General features: G+C 38.5%; 1 protein-coding gene across 3 annotated transcripts in view; it reads right to left on the bottom strand.

Annotated features, from left to right (window-relative positions):
* LOC142143411 (cytochrome P450 2K1-like) overlaps positions 1 to 15,667 on the bottom strand; it is a 36,237-nt gene extending 20,570 nt beyond the window's left edge. Inside the window, exons 1-5 of one of the 3 annotated variants that reach the window (XM_075201244.1) lie at positions 15,431 to 15,667; positions 13,734 to 13,896; positions 7,559 to 7,708; positions 7,121 to 7,281; positions 3,292 to 3,450 (exon numbers count right to left, since the gene is read on the bottom strand). In XM_075201244.1, coding sequence (XP_075057345.1) covers positions 3,292 to 3,450; positions 7,121 to 7,281; positions 7,559 to 7,708; positions 13,734 to 13,896; positions 15,431 to 15,646 — 849 coding nt within the window. In that variant the 5' untranslated portion in view covers positions 15,647 to 15,667. Of the gene's footprint in view, positions 1 to 3,276; positions 3,451 to 7,120; positions 7,282 to 7,558; positions 7,709 to 13,733; positions 13,897 to 15,430 lie in introns of all 3 variants that reach the window. The other 2 variants (XM_075201242.1, XM_075201241.1) reach the window with 2 other exon arrangements.
* Positions 15,668 to 15,939: the final 272 nt, after the last annotated feature.

Raw genomic sequence — 15,939 nt, 5'->3', positions numbered from 1 at the left:
CATTGGATATTGTATCCTAGAACACATACTAGGGGGTGTAGGTCTCAGTCGGACACTGGGCAGAATTTTGACTCAGGGAGCCTGTTCTGGGCCTTCCACTGGATGATCTGAATGACATTTAAAATAAAAATAAAAACGACACTGGAGAGCTACCTATATATATCTAATATATAAATGTCTAGTGGCGTGTGTTAGTCTGTCTGTCTGTGTGTGTGTGTAAAAAATAAAACCAAGCTGCAGCGCCACCTGCTGGGCAGAGTTATACACTGACCTACTAAATTCTTAGTGTGTGTGGAAAAAAAATTCAGAAAGGGCTGAAATTTGGTATACTAAGATGTTTTTTATTTGTTAATTTAATTTGTTAATTGTTAAAAGTGTTTATAAAGATTTTTAAAAAATATATATATTTCTTGAAGGAGAAGTGACAGTTGGGAGTGGTTGGTGGTTGCCGGGGGTGACAGTGGGGAGTGGTTGGTGGTTGAGGCCTGGGCTATGGCCCAAATGCATGACAAGAACCTTTTTAACACCTTAAGTAGCTTGATTTGACTAGAATGCATGAGTATCATGCACGGGTTAACTTGTATATATATATATATATATATATATATATATATTGCAACAGAAAAACAAGTAGGGCGCCCCAATGTGTAATATCAAAAATATGGTGTTGGGAAGATGTAGTAACTGCGTACCGTAAAGATGTATTCAAGCAGTAAAAGATCATATGGAGGTTTCCTCTTCAGAGGTAATCCCTCTTATTCTCCATCAGACATAGCGACAATGTAGAAAAAACAGAACAGAAAGTAACATAGTGCAGTATTGTTATATATAAAACTGCACCAAAAACCAGAGATAGTCCTCCACCAGGAGACAGAGTGCTAAAACAGGTAGTAAACCCAAAGGTGAATAATGTGGCACACAGGTGCAACATGCATCCCTAGGTAAATAAAAACTGCGTACCAGATAGTCAAAAGACCATGAGCTTTCTTAGACCATATATATAAGATCAGGCAATTCCTCTGTCACAACCTCATCTTTTTATGTTGTTATATCTGGTGTACCTTGACAGTTCTCACTGATTTTTCCTCCCAGGCTGCCAAGTAAGCATTAGGCAAAATGAACATATCCCCCTGACCAATATTATAATGCCTCATGTGATGAGTAGTGATAAACACAGCAGCTATATGATGTGTTTATCAGTACTCATCACATGAGGCATTATAAAAGATGAGGTTGTGACAGAGGAATTGCCTGATCTTATATATATGGTCTAAGAAAGCTCATGGTCTTTTGACTATCTGGTACGCAGTTTTTATTTACCTAGGGATGCATGTTGCACCTGTGTGCCACATTATTCACCTTTGGGTTTACTACCTGTTTTAGCACTCTGTCTCCTGGTGGAGGACTATCTCTGGTTTTTGGTGCAGTTTTATATATAACAATACTGCACTATGTTATTTTCTGTTCTGTTTTTTCTACATTGTCGCTATGTCTGATGGAGAATGAGAAGGATTACCTCTGAAGAGGAAACCTCCATATGATCTTTTACTGCTTGAATACATCTTTACGGTACGCAGTTACTACATCTTCCCAACACCATATTTTTGATATTACACATTGGGGCGCCCTACTTGTTTTTCTGTTGCAGCATTTTCGTTATCAGGACTAACCATCTTGCCACAAGTATCCTGAGGCTGCCGCTTTCAACTGAGCTAAGTGTTGTTTTTCGGGACTGATCCCTCAAAACTGGACTTTATATATTATCTATACCAGTTGTCTATCCAAACTGTATTTACGTTGTGGTAATTAGCGCCATCATTTATATCTGTTTTGTTTGTTATATATATATATATATATATATATATATATATATATATATATGTAGAAAAGATGAAAGAGGAGGCGCACAATAGTGTAGTACAGTATTGTATTGGAGCCAAACATGAATCCAGAAAAGGAACCTAATCACCAGAGTAAAGTGACCCAAAACTTTCCACCATGTGGATACCCACAGTATCTGAGGTGGATAAAGATAACATATATGGTGAGAAGTCCCACAGAGCCACGTAGCATTCAAGATAGTCCCATTAGACAAGGTACAAAAAATAGGGACAAACAAGTCACACTAGTGCAGATGTATGCGTACCAGAAACCAAAAACTTTATGGCTTATCTGTAAGGATATCCTGTAGACTGTAATGATATGGTCGATCTCCAGCCACAATGGATTAACCGATTGATTGCCTCAATAAATGAACAGAGGAACACAGGTGTAGTTTCCAAAAAAGTTCACATTTATTAAAAAAAAAGTAGTAACTTACACATCCAGAAGCAGATGACAAGCCTATCTGATCAGCGATGGTAATATAACAGCAAATTCTCAACGCGTTTCGTCTGTAAACAGACTTCATCAGGAAAAAAAACACAGATATATATATATATATATATATATATATATATATATATATACAAGTTAACCCGTGCATGATACTCATGCATTTTTTTGTCAAATAATGTCAGTATACCAAATTTCAGGTCATTCGGATGAGCCCTTTCTGAGAAAATATTTTCTTCCACAGACACACACACACTAACACACGCCGCTACACATGCAGGGGTTGATCTAGAAAATGTTTGTTCCCCGGTGGGGTGTTAGGACGGGGCGATTCAGGCCCCACCCCCTTTCCGACTTCTGAGGCTGCCGGGGGCTGCACAGTATGTACAGGTCCGCTCGGCAGTGACAATTACCTCACGAAAATGAGTTTGACCCCTCAACTCTTCAATAATGTCAGTATACCAAATTTCAGCCCTTTTTGAGGGTTTTTTTCCACACACACTAAGAATTTAGTAGGTCAGTTAACCCGTGCATGATACTCATGCATTCTAGTCAAATCAAGCTACTTAAGGTGTTAAAAAGGTTCTTGTCATGCATTTGGGCCATAGCCCAGGCCTCAACCACCAACCACTCCCCACTGTCACTTCTCCTTTATTTTTTTTAAATCTTTATAAACACTTTTAAAAATTAACAAATTAAATTAACAAATTAAAAACATCTTAGTATACCAAATTTCAGCCCTTTCTGATTTTTTTTTTCCACACACACTAAGAATTTAGTAGGTCAGTGTATAACTCTGCCCAGCAGGTGGCGCTGCAGCTCAGTTTTATTTTTTACACACACACACAGACAGACTAACACACGCCACTAGACATTTATATATTAGATATATGTATATATATATAAATAAACATTTCGTAAATGCCACCATATTTACCATACCTCTTTTTGTCTTACAAGGAATACATCAATGAAACTTCTTAGATCGTTCTCGTCTAAGTTCTTTAGATGCTTCACAAATGTCCTTGTTATGAATTCTATTAGTTCATCCATGTTTTTTAGAATAGTTTTGTGACTACCAGGGAGAAATCCCAGGATTGGATATACATTATATATCTGTTAAAACAAAGTACAGACATAATATTTAATGCATGATGTTACAGTATATCCTTTGACTACTCCTGTTTCTTTCCATTTCTATACACAATTGGAGCATATATCCTTATTATAATTATGCTGGTGCATGCTAAGCTGCAAACATATTCTGGATCACATTGCACCACCATTGCATACCAACTACACATTTGATAGTTAGGGTTGAACAGAGTTCCCACTGTGACATAGATTTGATTGTACGGTTTAGAATAAAGAGTTGTGCTTCATCTCTAAAATCTATTGCTCCCACAGTGGATCACAGAAAGATAAAATAAAAATAATTAAATATGAGCTCAAATAATTTGGGATAAATTGTGTTCTATCTGTAAGCAGGTCTCCTGCCTGCAACATTCAAAAGTCTGTACACCACCATAGGATTAACATGATCCTTCCTGACAGCATCTTTTGCATTTTTGAGGGTAAGTTCAACCATTCTAAAGGGCACTAAAAAATGAGGTTTTTTTAAAAATTGCAAAACTCAGCCTTGACTACAGATATGTACCTGTGTACACTCTGCTGAAATGTGAAGGGAACGTGGGCACCACTTGAGGGATCCAACCTCTACTTAATGATATAGCAGAGGTCCCAACAACAACTAATCACTATTAGGACTTTACTGCATTGTGGAAATGTCAGGAATAACAAGGAGTGACCAAGTCATAGTACCAGGGTAAAGAGCGATGAACAGTGAAAATCACCTAATGCCAAATCATCTTTCCAATAAGTTCAACCATTACCATTTAATTAAAATTGCCCAGAATATTCAGAAGTATATTTTATTGTATGTTTCAGAAATCTTGAATGGTAGAAAATTAATTAATGTATGATTATTGAGATTGGGGATTTCTAAAACGAATCATATCTCTTAATCAGTGGTTGAGCTTCTACAATTCACAAGCCAGTTTACTTCTAGTATCTTCAGTGGTTGCATATTTTATGATTTACATTTAGCACAAATACTGCTGTTTTTAGTTGGCTGCATCTTGAGCATACTTTCCAACTCTCCCGGAATGTCCGGGAGGCTCCCGGATTCTGGGTAGGTCTCCCGGGAGAGGCAGCCTCCCAGATTTGCCCATTTCCTAGTGAAGTGTTAAGAATTAGATCCAAAATACCGCGATTCTAAAAAAATCGTGGCATTTGACCACATCCTTGCTGTAAAATGACACGATTAGGTCATTATGTTGTGGGAGCAGAACCAAAATGACAATATTTGTCCCCGCCCCCCCGCACGCCCACTTACCCCCCCCCCCCCCCCCCGGCAGCTCCCGAACACCAACCTCAAGAAGTCGGCAAGTATGATATTCAGATGTGTCAGGCTACATGTAATAATTACACTTTATGTGTGTGTTTTCCTTGCACACATTCCAGGTACAGTCTAACCTCATATCAATCACAGCTAGATGAGCTCCTGCATGTGATGTTTGAACTTAATTGTGTTTTATATTGAAAATGTGACATTTACATTAAGACAATATTCTGTCTTGTGTAGACGACACTACATTACATTATTAAATTGTGTACAAATAGGGTACTGCACTTAAGCATTTACTACTAACATTGAAGTCGCATCTCTACGCTATCCTTGGTTTGAAGTATAGACTCTTGTATGCCTGACATATGTCTGGCACAAATACTACTGTATTTTAGCAGGGCACATTAATATGCCTCGGATTCAACATATACAGGTAGGAATACTTTTTCTTGTGTGTGTCATCTACGTACATTCAGGGTTCAAATGCATCTAACTCTAACCTTATCTGAAAATACTCTCTGTCTTGTTGTCTTAGATCAGCCTTTTACCCCACCTCCTCTCTGATAACCACCTCTCACTCCCGCCTGCTGCTCCTCACCTATGGAATTCCCTACCACACCTAAGGTGACTCGTCCCCAGCCTTCAAATCCTTATTACAACCTACCCTATACAACCTAAACTAATGCCTCAATCACATTTGCTCCCCTTTTCTCAACACCTGGGTCGGATTCCCCCCCGGGAAGCCAGGATATTCCCCAGTGGGCCCTGACGCCTAATGGCTCCGACCTCTTCGTTGGTGGGGCAGAGCAGGGTACTTTAAATAGAAAAACAAAACAAAACACAGCAACAACAAATAAAGCATCCCTACTCCCTGCTCCATTTGCACTAAATGTCGGGTGATGTCATCACGCCCGACATATTCAGTGAGGGGCGGTGCAGAGAGGAGCCAGCAAGCAAACAAGAAGTCAGAAAATAACGAGAGAAGAAAAGAGAAGAAATAACTCAATAATGGTGAGTAAAGGAACAGAGTCATGGGGGAAAGCAGAGTGGCACAGAGAGATAAGGGGGGTGAGCAGAATGGCACAGATGGAGGAAGGGTGAGCAAAAGCAGCATGGCACAGAGTGATGAAGGGAGGAGCAAAAGTAGCACGGCACAGTGTGAGGAAGGGGGTCCAGGTTAAAGAGGAAGAAAAAGCAGCATGGAGGGAGCAGTGTGATTATAAGGGGCCACAGCATGATGATGAAGGGGCACAGTAATGTGTGTGTGACGGCACAGGGGGCTTGTGGCAATGTAATGTGTGTGATGGCATAGGCGGATTGTGGCAATGTAGTATGTGTGTGTGTGAAGGCACAGGGGGATTGTGGAAATATAGGATGTTTGTTTGTGATGGCAAAGGGGGTTTGTGGCAATATAGTGTGTGTCGTGACAGAGGGTGCTTGTGGCAATATAGTATATGTGTGTGTGTGTGTGTGTGATGGTACACAGGGCTTGTGACAATGTAGTGTGTGTTTGTGAGGTAGGTAGGTGGTAGCTAATTAATGGGTGCTATTTTGTTTGTGGGGTGATGGTGGGGCATTTTAATTTAATAGTGGGGGCTATTAATTTAAAATGGATTGGTTTGGGGGCTAATTGAATGTGGGGGTGAGTTTGGGGATAATGAGGTCTACTTATTAAATGTGGATATGAACTATTTAATATCAGTGACAGTTGTGGGAAATAGGTATATATATTAAATGTAAATATTATCAATTTATTGCTGGGGCTGTTTTGAGGGAGGGAAATATGTTTATTTATTAAATGGGAATACTATTACTTTAATGTTGGGGCTGGAGGAAGGCCTAATTATTAATCGTGGGTGCTTTTGACTTAACGGCAGGACTGGTTGGAAGCCAGCAGCCACAAGTGGTGAAAGTGACAAGAACAGGTAGGAGAGAGCAGGATAGTTTGTCAAATGTTCTGATTCTAGTGAGACTATACTGATTTGTGTTGACTGTTCTGCCCAATCTAAGGGGCAATTCTAGACTGTAAACTTTTTATATACACACTGCATTCTTCATATACTACATTATGGTGCTAGCTGTCCTTCATGGGCTTACCACAACCCCTCTAGTGGTTTGGTTATGCCTCTCTAGTGGATGGCTACAATCCCTCTGGTGGGCCTCTGCCATTGTATTCCCCCTGTTGGCCCTTCATGCCCCATTCTTACACTGCTCAGCACTACCCATTTTCTACTACATAATAAGCTCTCTGATGAGCAGAGGCAACCCTACCATTTGTTTTTACTTCTTCAATCATTTGGCTGCCTTATACATCCTTAAGTATTGTGGTACCTTAAACAATAACAATAATAATAATAATAATAATAATAATAATAATACCGCAACCATTGGACTTCCTAAAAGGTGAATATTTTCACTGGTCAAGGTTAAAAGTCTCTTAAATTGTGGGTCTTCATAGATCATTCGATGACCAAGTAAAATTGTCACAATTATATTAGCCACAGCAGCGTTCATGATCATAGTGTCATCAAATTGCTTTCCTAAAATATCAATGAACAAAATAAACAACAACTAAGTAATCCATTTATGAAGATAATAAAGCAAGCAACAAAAGTGGATGATGAGACAATATTAATATTCATTTACATAAACACATATAGATACACAATCAATTAGTTTATGATATATTCCCTGGCTATAAAGGTTTTAACAGTAAATTTCTATCTGTCAATAATTCAGGCCATTTGATTGAATTTGACATCCAAACTGAGATTCGATGTCCTGGAATTCGGCTCTATTATGATCAGCATACCTTACCTTTAAGAGATGCAAAATGTTCATTTAAGTGGGTACATTCTTCAACAATCTTATCTTCAATTGTACTTTTTCCCATCCCAAAATCACGCAGTGTTGTTATTGTAAATCTTCTCATTACCTTCCAGTTATCACCATGTGATGAAATAATTCCTGAAATGTTCAAAATTATGAGTGGTTTTTAAATATGGTCATTCCTACATATTTAATTTTGTCAATCAAAACAGAGACTACATATACAACCAAAGACAATATTAAAGTAATTTTATTGTTTTCCAATAAACATTGTCAAAGTGATTTCTTGTGTTTCCAAAGCACAAACAATTTATTTAGCAGAAGCAAAAGTTTTAGCAGTTCAGTACATAATTATAATACAGTACAGCCAATACCAAATTCATACATTCCGCCGCGCACGCTGCGCTCTGCTGGTACCAGCTACAGAGCTTCAGTCCAGAAGACTGTGGTCAGAGATGACTGCAGCTGGTCCCAGCAAAGCTGTATATATACACTCAGTGTTACAAAGAAAACAATACAGATGATGTGGCTTGCTTCTATAGGTCCAGGCTTCAGGAGGGTCCAGTGTAATGCAGGTCATAGGACAGTTCAAACAACCCCCTCCAAGGGTGGGGGTCAATATTCCAAGGGTGGGGGTCTGCTCTCCAGATCACGACTCTGAATCTCCCGCCCAGAAACCAGTTTCAACTAGTCTATTTACATAACCCAGACAGTATCATTTTAAACATTTACTCCCTAACATCGCTAACTAGAGTATGTAATGTGCGATACCTTCGGCAAATTAACCGGACAACTGCGGACAAATAGGGGATTAAAATGATGCTAAACATGACATATTTCCTGTAACCTGAACCTTAAATATCATTAAAGTGTACATATAACCTTAATATATATATATAACTATAAACCGTACACCATTTGCTCGTAAATGACTGTGGAATGAAACTATTATGAATATGAAATATATAAATAAATGAAAGTGAGAGTGTGAGTGTATGCGTGCGTATTTTATCGTGGAATTGCGCCATGCCATGTGTTACGTAACGTATTGATCACAATCGCACGGTAAAACAATCTTAAGCAATATACTTTCGTTCATCCAATTATACGACTTCGACAACAACCATCAATAACACCACAACTCCCTTAGTCTCCCAAGCCCACTGCCTCAGTGTCACACTTCCAAAATTCTTAAAACTTTCTCACCATCTGCTCTCTTGACTACTGCACCCATCTATCCCTGTTTCAGTCTATCTTAAATACTGCAGCATAAATGATGTTCCTCTCCCCTCTACACATCTGCCACACCCTTCAAACATCACAAATCATATCTCAAAATAGTCTCCCTGCTGCCCTCTTAAAGAACGTCACTGGCGTAAATCTTGTACCTCTAATGATTTCTTCACATATATCTCTATCCATCACTCCTATCGAAATTCTATGGACATTGCAAAACAAACATACTTCATATCGCTCATTTCTATGCCGGCTACTAAACCCAATTACCTTTTTAACATATTTAAATATTTTCTCAACCCTCCCACCCCAAATCCTCTGACTACTATCAGTGCCAAGGATCTTGCTTCCCACTTCAAGGACAAGATTGATACGTTTAGACTAGAAATGGTATCATTTTCCTGGACAATTAATCAGCTCAATTCCTTCCCAGCACCCTCAGACACCCTCTCTTTATTTGATCCCACAAATGAAGATGAAGTATCTACTCTCTTCTTATCTTCCTACTCTACATCCTGTCCCTTTGAACCTATACCCTCCCAAATTGGTAGATCCCTGTCTCCTGTGCTCATTCTACCTCTAACTAAAATCTATAATCTCTCTACCTCTCTCTCTACTGGTATCTTCCTGTCATTATACAAGCACAAAGTATTTACTTCTATTCTGAAAAATGAAAGTCTGACTCAAACTCTCTCTCACATTACCTTTCAATCTCTCAGCTTCCATGCCCCTCCAAGCTTCTAGAGAGACTTGCATACACTCAGCTCACACGCATCCTTTCCGTAAACTACCTATTGGATCCTGCTAAAATTAAAGGTCATTACTCTTTTCTAATCCTTCTGGATATCTGTGCTACATTTGACACTGTTGACGACTCTCCGCTTACAAACACTAAAATCCCTAGGTCTTCAAGACACTGTCCTATCCTGGATCTCATCCTACATATCTAATCGCTCTTTCAGTGTTAATTTCTCTTGATTTGCCTGTGCTTCCTTTATCAGTTGGATTACCACAAGGCTCAGTCTTAGGTCCTTTGCTGTTCTCTATATATACCACTTCTCAAAGAAAACTAATAAGCTTCTCTGGATTTCAGTATTATATTTATATGGATGATACACAAATGTTTCTATTCTCTCCTTGTCTCTTCTGTGTTGTCCTGCATTGCTATGTGACTGGATCATATGGCATACCAATCACTTTTACCATTGCAATGTGGCTGAACTGAAATTCAATATTCATACTCAACCTCATGTATCTAACTTCCGTTATCCTTTAGATTGTAAGAATGTGAGCAGGGTCTTCTTACCTCTTTGTCTGTATACCCAGTATTGTATAGTACTGTGTTTCTCCCCAATGGTAAAGCGCTATGGAATTTGCAGGTGCTATATAAATAAATGTTGTTGATGATGATGATCTAGCTCTGTCTTGCACATAGCTTTGTCTCTGGCAGTCAACTGTAACAACTGCTTAGTGCCACTACCCAATCAAACTTTCCCACAGCCTTCAAATCTTTAAATACTTTCTGAAAAACTCTCTTTATTAGAGTGTTCCCTACTCCAACCTATACTATCCACACTAGTGTACATCACAAGTGTCCCAATGACTATCCTGAGACACACGTATTCCTTTTGTTTCAGCTGTGCCCTGCTCTGATAAGAATATAAGCCCTCTTGTGAGCAGATCCCTCCTTAACCTTTAAGCCCTCTTCTGAGCAGATCCCTCCTTAACCTTTGATTTCATGTAGGCATTTATTTTATATGCTTTGTATGTCCCTGTTACATGTATGTCCTGATTTCGGTCTTCTGTGAAGCAGAAGAAGGAAAGAAAGAAAGAAAGAAAGAAAGAAAGAAAGAAAGAAAGAAAGAAGATACTAGTGTGTAAGTAAACCATTGTAGCAGACCTTCTTGAGTTAAAAGGATTTGTGTAAATGTGATAATTATATTTGTACTTGTTTCTGTAAAAGATTTTGAAATTAGGATTTTATAAATGTTATATTATATGTAGAAATAAAAAATAGTCCTCAATTTTCAAGATGTTAAGTTTTAACTCCTGATATGAGTTTAGAGTCATTGAAGAAAGCATTGTGTATTGATAAAAGAATGGTTTTATTGCAGACTGGAGATTGCCCCCCTGGATTTTGTCATAACATGAGAGATGGAATAAGGTGGAGACACAGTAGGCACATGCCCTATGTTCTCTGCTCTTGAAGATTCTCCTGTGATCACTGTCCTCATCTTTCCTTCCATCTCTCTTGCCATTCACCGACCTGCACATCTGTGTAACTCTTACACAGGCATGTGGGTATTCACCCTTCAACTAAAGTACCTCCTGTGGTAAGCATGGCATCACCAGGTCATGAGAACAGTGCAGTCAAAAACCTTCACACACACAGGGGCCGTATTTTGTGTGAAATGTTTGGAGGTAAGCGGTCATATATTACAAATTGGTTACCCCTGTGAGGGAAAATTGGTGAGAAGAGGGGTATGTGGGAAATGAGTTGATGAAGAGCAGGTGGAAGGATAAGGATGAAAGATAAGCTGCATGGTAGGTGGTACAAATAAGATCAGCTGGTGGACCGGGGGCGTGTCTCATAAAACTGGTAAGGAGGCTTGTATAGGAGAAATTTGTTGGCAGTGGGTATGTAAGCAAAAAGCTGCTTGGCAGGTAGGCAAAGGAACATGTATGGAAAACATTTTGGATAATTTGAGGGAAAGGAGAAGCAGATGGGCATAGAGAAAAGATTTTAGGTAGGGGTATGTGTGCAAGTAAAGCTGAGGAATAAGGGTGTTTCTGAGGTAAAAGTTGAATGTTGCCAGACATACTGATGTCTGACTAAAGGTCTGATTAAGTTATAAAAGACTGCCTGGAGACAAATTGAAATGTAGTCATTGTTTTGACAATTTTGGGGGGCCGTTCTACTGTCCCACGCATTCAGAACTTTCTCATCTCAGGTATGTTTCTCTTTTGCGCTGTTTTGTAACAGAACAATGTGATGCGAGTTTCCTAACCTGTAGCCTTGCTGTGGTATTAGGATGGAAAAGGGCTCCGAGAGCAGACTAGTTCTTCCAAAGCCCACTGCTGAGCAGACACATCTCATCCATGGCCTAGATACTCCCCCACTAGCAGCATGCACATGATTTTATACCTCCTCTACTCATCCCTGAAAAAAAACCTACAATGGCCTGTGATTGCACATGTACCATGTGCTAAAGTTTTCTTTGTTTTCATTATTTCAAGCTTTCAATACTAGTTTAGTCCCAATGAAGTTGGGAGTGTTCTGTAATTTGCATCGTGAATCTATAATAGTGTCAATACTCTAGCAAATGTGTGTGCACCTGATGTCTAAATTAATGTGAATTTGGTAATTCTTATTTTATAGACTACTCAGGATCTTGATATCTTCCACAACAGTTTGATTACTAGCTAAGTAAGGAAATTTCCACCAAGTCTGTCATCAAGTGTGTCAGTTATGTAACTACAAGGGCACCATAGGAGAGGCAGACTGCAATTCCTGTATCACAATACTGCTATAATGTGATATCACTTTATCTGATGGAAGTTGCACTTACAGAATCTGTGTAGTCCTGATTTTTAAGGGAAGATCTCAATTTCCAAGAGTTAATGGGTTGGCCTTCTAGACAGGAGTGTGGTCCAGTGGAAAAGGGAATGGTATGAGCAGGGCTACTACCAGAAATTGTGGGGCCCAGTAGAAATGTAACAGGCCGGGTCCCTTCCTTCCTTCTCTCTCACCCCCATCCCCATTTTTAAGTTATCCTCTACCCAACATTTGCCTCCTCCCCCAATTCTCTTCAGTCACCACACCATCCACAGTCCTATTTAACCCCTGCAGTAATTCATTTATCTCTCTGCTACACATTGCTAGCTCATTTTGCATCCTCTCCACTGACAACTTTGTGGCGTTATTAATTACATGACGTTATTGATGCTGCAAGGAGCCTTCTACCTTGTCGTGGCTTTCTACCCGGGAGCTGGACAATTCTCACTCTGGAAAATGTGCACCTGGAGGGCTGGGACTCGAGCAATTGGGAGTGGAGGTGGACATGCTGCCTACAAGGGGGCCTATTGCCATTTTTCTTAATTCAGCGAAAGAGACCACTCCCCACCCCTCACATATCAAGAGCAACTGCTGCCTAGAAATAGAGCCTGCTACGTCCCTTAATTCACTGCGGAGGCCCCCTTCCCTAATAAGTCTGTTTGGGCCCAGGACTGGTCAGACCTCATACTGCTATTTGGTCCCATATTGCTGTACTCCCTGTTTGCCCCTGATGGCAACGATGGGTTTGGTTAGATTGGGACTTGGTTGAGTGGATCAAATTATCTTGGAAATCTTGTGACATTGTTAGGTATTCATCTGACTTGTACTATGCTGGTTACTCAGATTAGAAGACTGCCCTGTACACAGACTGTGGGAATTATCAGTTGCTCCCTGTGTGAAGCTTCACAGTGATCAATGAAATGTGTTATATTCTGCATTACCTAAAATACTGTGATAATCTGCACCAACATTACCTATGAGACTCTGTTTTTTTTGGGTTGCAACAAAGTCTGTTCATATTTCTACATTGCAAAACAGACTGTATATTCCTGCATTTATTCCTGCAATGTCCTTTGGCTGATTACTCACCCCTGCATTACCTCGGAGTCTGTGTTTTCACTTGACTTCTCTTGATTACTACTATATCCAATATGCGTGTATCTAGACCATCATTATTTGCACAGAACTGCAATAAACTTTATTATGTTTTTACTACAACATCACCTCACATTTCCTGTGAATTCCTAACAGACATATGCATTGTGGGAATAAGAAGTTACTCTACTTAATATCGCTTAATTATGCACTAAGGAATAAGTTTGACTAAAACACATAAAATGATGTAATGATAATAACTTCAAACTCACTTACCCATTTCCTTGTCCATGTTATGGAAAATTTCAGTTCTTGCCCTTTCTCCAAACTCTTCAGCATGATTGACAAGAGCGTCTTTCACAGTCTCATATCCAGCTAAGACCACCATCTTTTTCATCCCCATCTGAACACTAAATACTGAGCCATAGGTTTTTGCCAGCTAAAATATAATAAATAATAAAATGTGAATATAAAAAATAGCTTACTATGAGGAAAAAACAGCAACATTTTATTAAGTGGAAGTGTAAATTTAGTAGTGATAGTATAGAAAATGTAAGATGATAATTTTACAATGAAAGCAGTAGGAGAAGTGGCAGTATGGTATACCAAAGTATATCAGCCCACTTAGACCACTGGATATGACATTAGACTCTTTTCACTGAAGAACTATGCACAATGGAATTAAAACGTATTGCATAAAATGATGCTTTATTATGTTTTTGAGGCTCAATTCTTGGAGAAAAATAAATCAACTAAGAGTTAAATATGGCTGGACTGCTGGACTTTTATAATGGTTCTCAAATCTCATTTAGCAACTGTTAGATGAAACGTCCCAATTTCTCTACAATCAAGTTCTCTAATACATTTGCCAACTGTAACTGATTTCCAGGGTGAGTCTCGAGTTTAAAAATATGTGTTTGTACTTTTTTATCCCTGTTAATGTGTTGGATATTAATATTTAACATGATCAATGCATTAACTTCTTAAACATAGAAACAAAGAATAAGATGGCAGAAATAGTTTACCTTTTAATTGTGTTTTATTTAGGTGCAAAGGACTGTTTGTTAAACTTTAAAAGATGGAAGCGATTATTGTAATTTTTTGTTAGCACCAAGTCCTGGCACTACTTGCTGTTTAGTAGATGTAATTCTAGATATTTATATTGCATGATTGATGTGATGTTCTACAGAAAGATGATGCATAGAAATGTTACATTGTCCAGCATAGTGAGAGAAAGGGGACTGCGATTCTGTGGTAATCATATTTCCAGAGGAGGAAATACCAACGGAAATACGACAGATATGACTATACAATTCATTAACCCATTGGGCCCTTGCCCTTGTTTGTTGCTCTCCTCTAATTGTTGTTAGGTTACTCTTTTGGTGATCTTTATTAGTTGAGCAAACTGTTAGTCCTTAAATTGTCATATATGCAATACATGCTATGACATATCACCTCTTTGGGGATCTTAGCACAATGACACACAGACACTTGTACTTCCAGCTGAAAAAAAGTGAGTATGCTCATTATTGTAGAAAAATGCAGGTAATCGTCTGCCCATTTAAAAAATCCTTACATTGTATTAATTCATTAATTAGTTTTAATTCGTTCATTTTAATTAGTGTAGGAACTAGTCAAATAAGGGATCACTTTGTCACAGTTGGCTTCGCTTATATTACAGTTTATGAAGTTAAGTATTATACTTAGATACAAGCAATACTTTAGTTTTATTTCAGTGTTTTACCATTGTGGAATTTTAAAACTTTTTGGAACAGAAATATATTATCTTGATAGACAACATTATCTCCCCTTGATAAGCAGCATTAGCTGCTCTATAATCAAATTATGTTAATTCACAATCATATCTTAGTTTTCCATAAATGAATATATGTTTACTAAGAGTCTCCAGATGGTAACATTGTATTTCACATAAACATATGTTTTTAACTTGTTAAAGAATGGCATTGTCTTACCTCTAAATATGTCAGGTGAGGTTTCTTTAAATTCATGCTATGTAAGTTCCCAATCAGCGGCCAACATTTTGGTCCAGGAGGAAAATTCGCTGTTGTTTTATTATTCCAATTGTTAAGAATATATAAAAGAGTGAAAATCAGCACAAAGCATGTAGCTACAAACAGCCCTAAATCCATTGTGTGCTCAACAGTCACAAGAGTAACTGAACCTAGCATCGGAACAGCAGCTATTATTTTGTTCTAACACTTGTGCTCCACCTTTGTCCCAATGTCACTATTTGTATTATTTGTTTTTACTATTTGTATAATACAGAGTAACTCAAAAAACAAGATTGGGAAACACATTGTTATTTATTGAGTTATTAAAACATTTTATATGTAGCTATCTCTGGTTTGTCCGATTTATATGTATTTTGTCATGGTTTATTGTGATTTTTCATATTGGCTATCCACTTATTTATCACCTTTCAGCGCTGCTTAAAAAGCCTGTGTGTAAAGAGGCAGAGGGT

This window comes from Mixophyes fleayi, chromosome 3 (genome assembly GCF_038048845.1).
Source record: "Mixophyes fleayi isolate aMixFle1 chromosome 3, aMixFle1.hap1, whole genome shotgun sequence".
In the NCBI taxonomy this organism is placed as follows: Eukaryota; Metazoa; Chordata; class Amphibia; order Anura; family Limnodynastidae; genus Mixophyes; species Mixophyes fleayi.
This window is presented reverse-complemented; position numbering and strand designations above follow the sequence as displayed.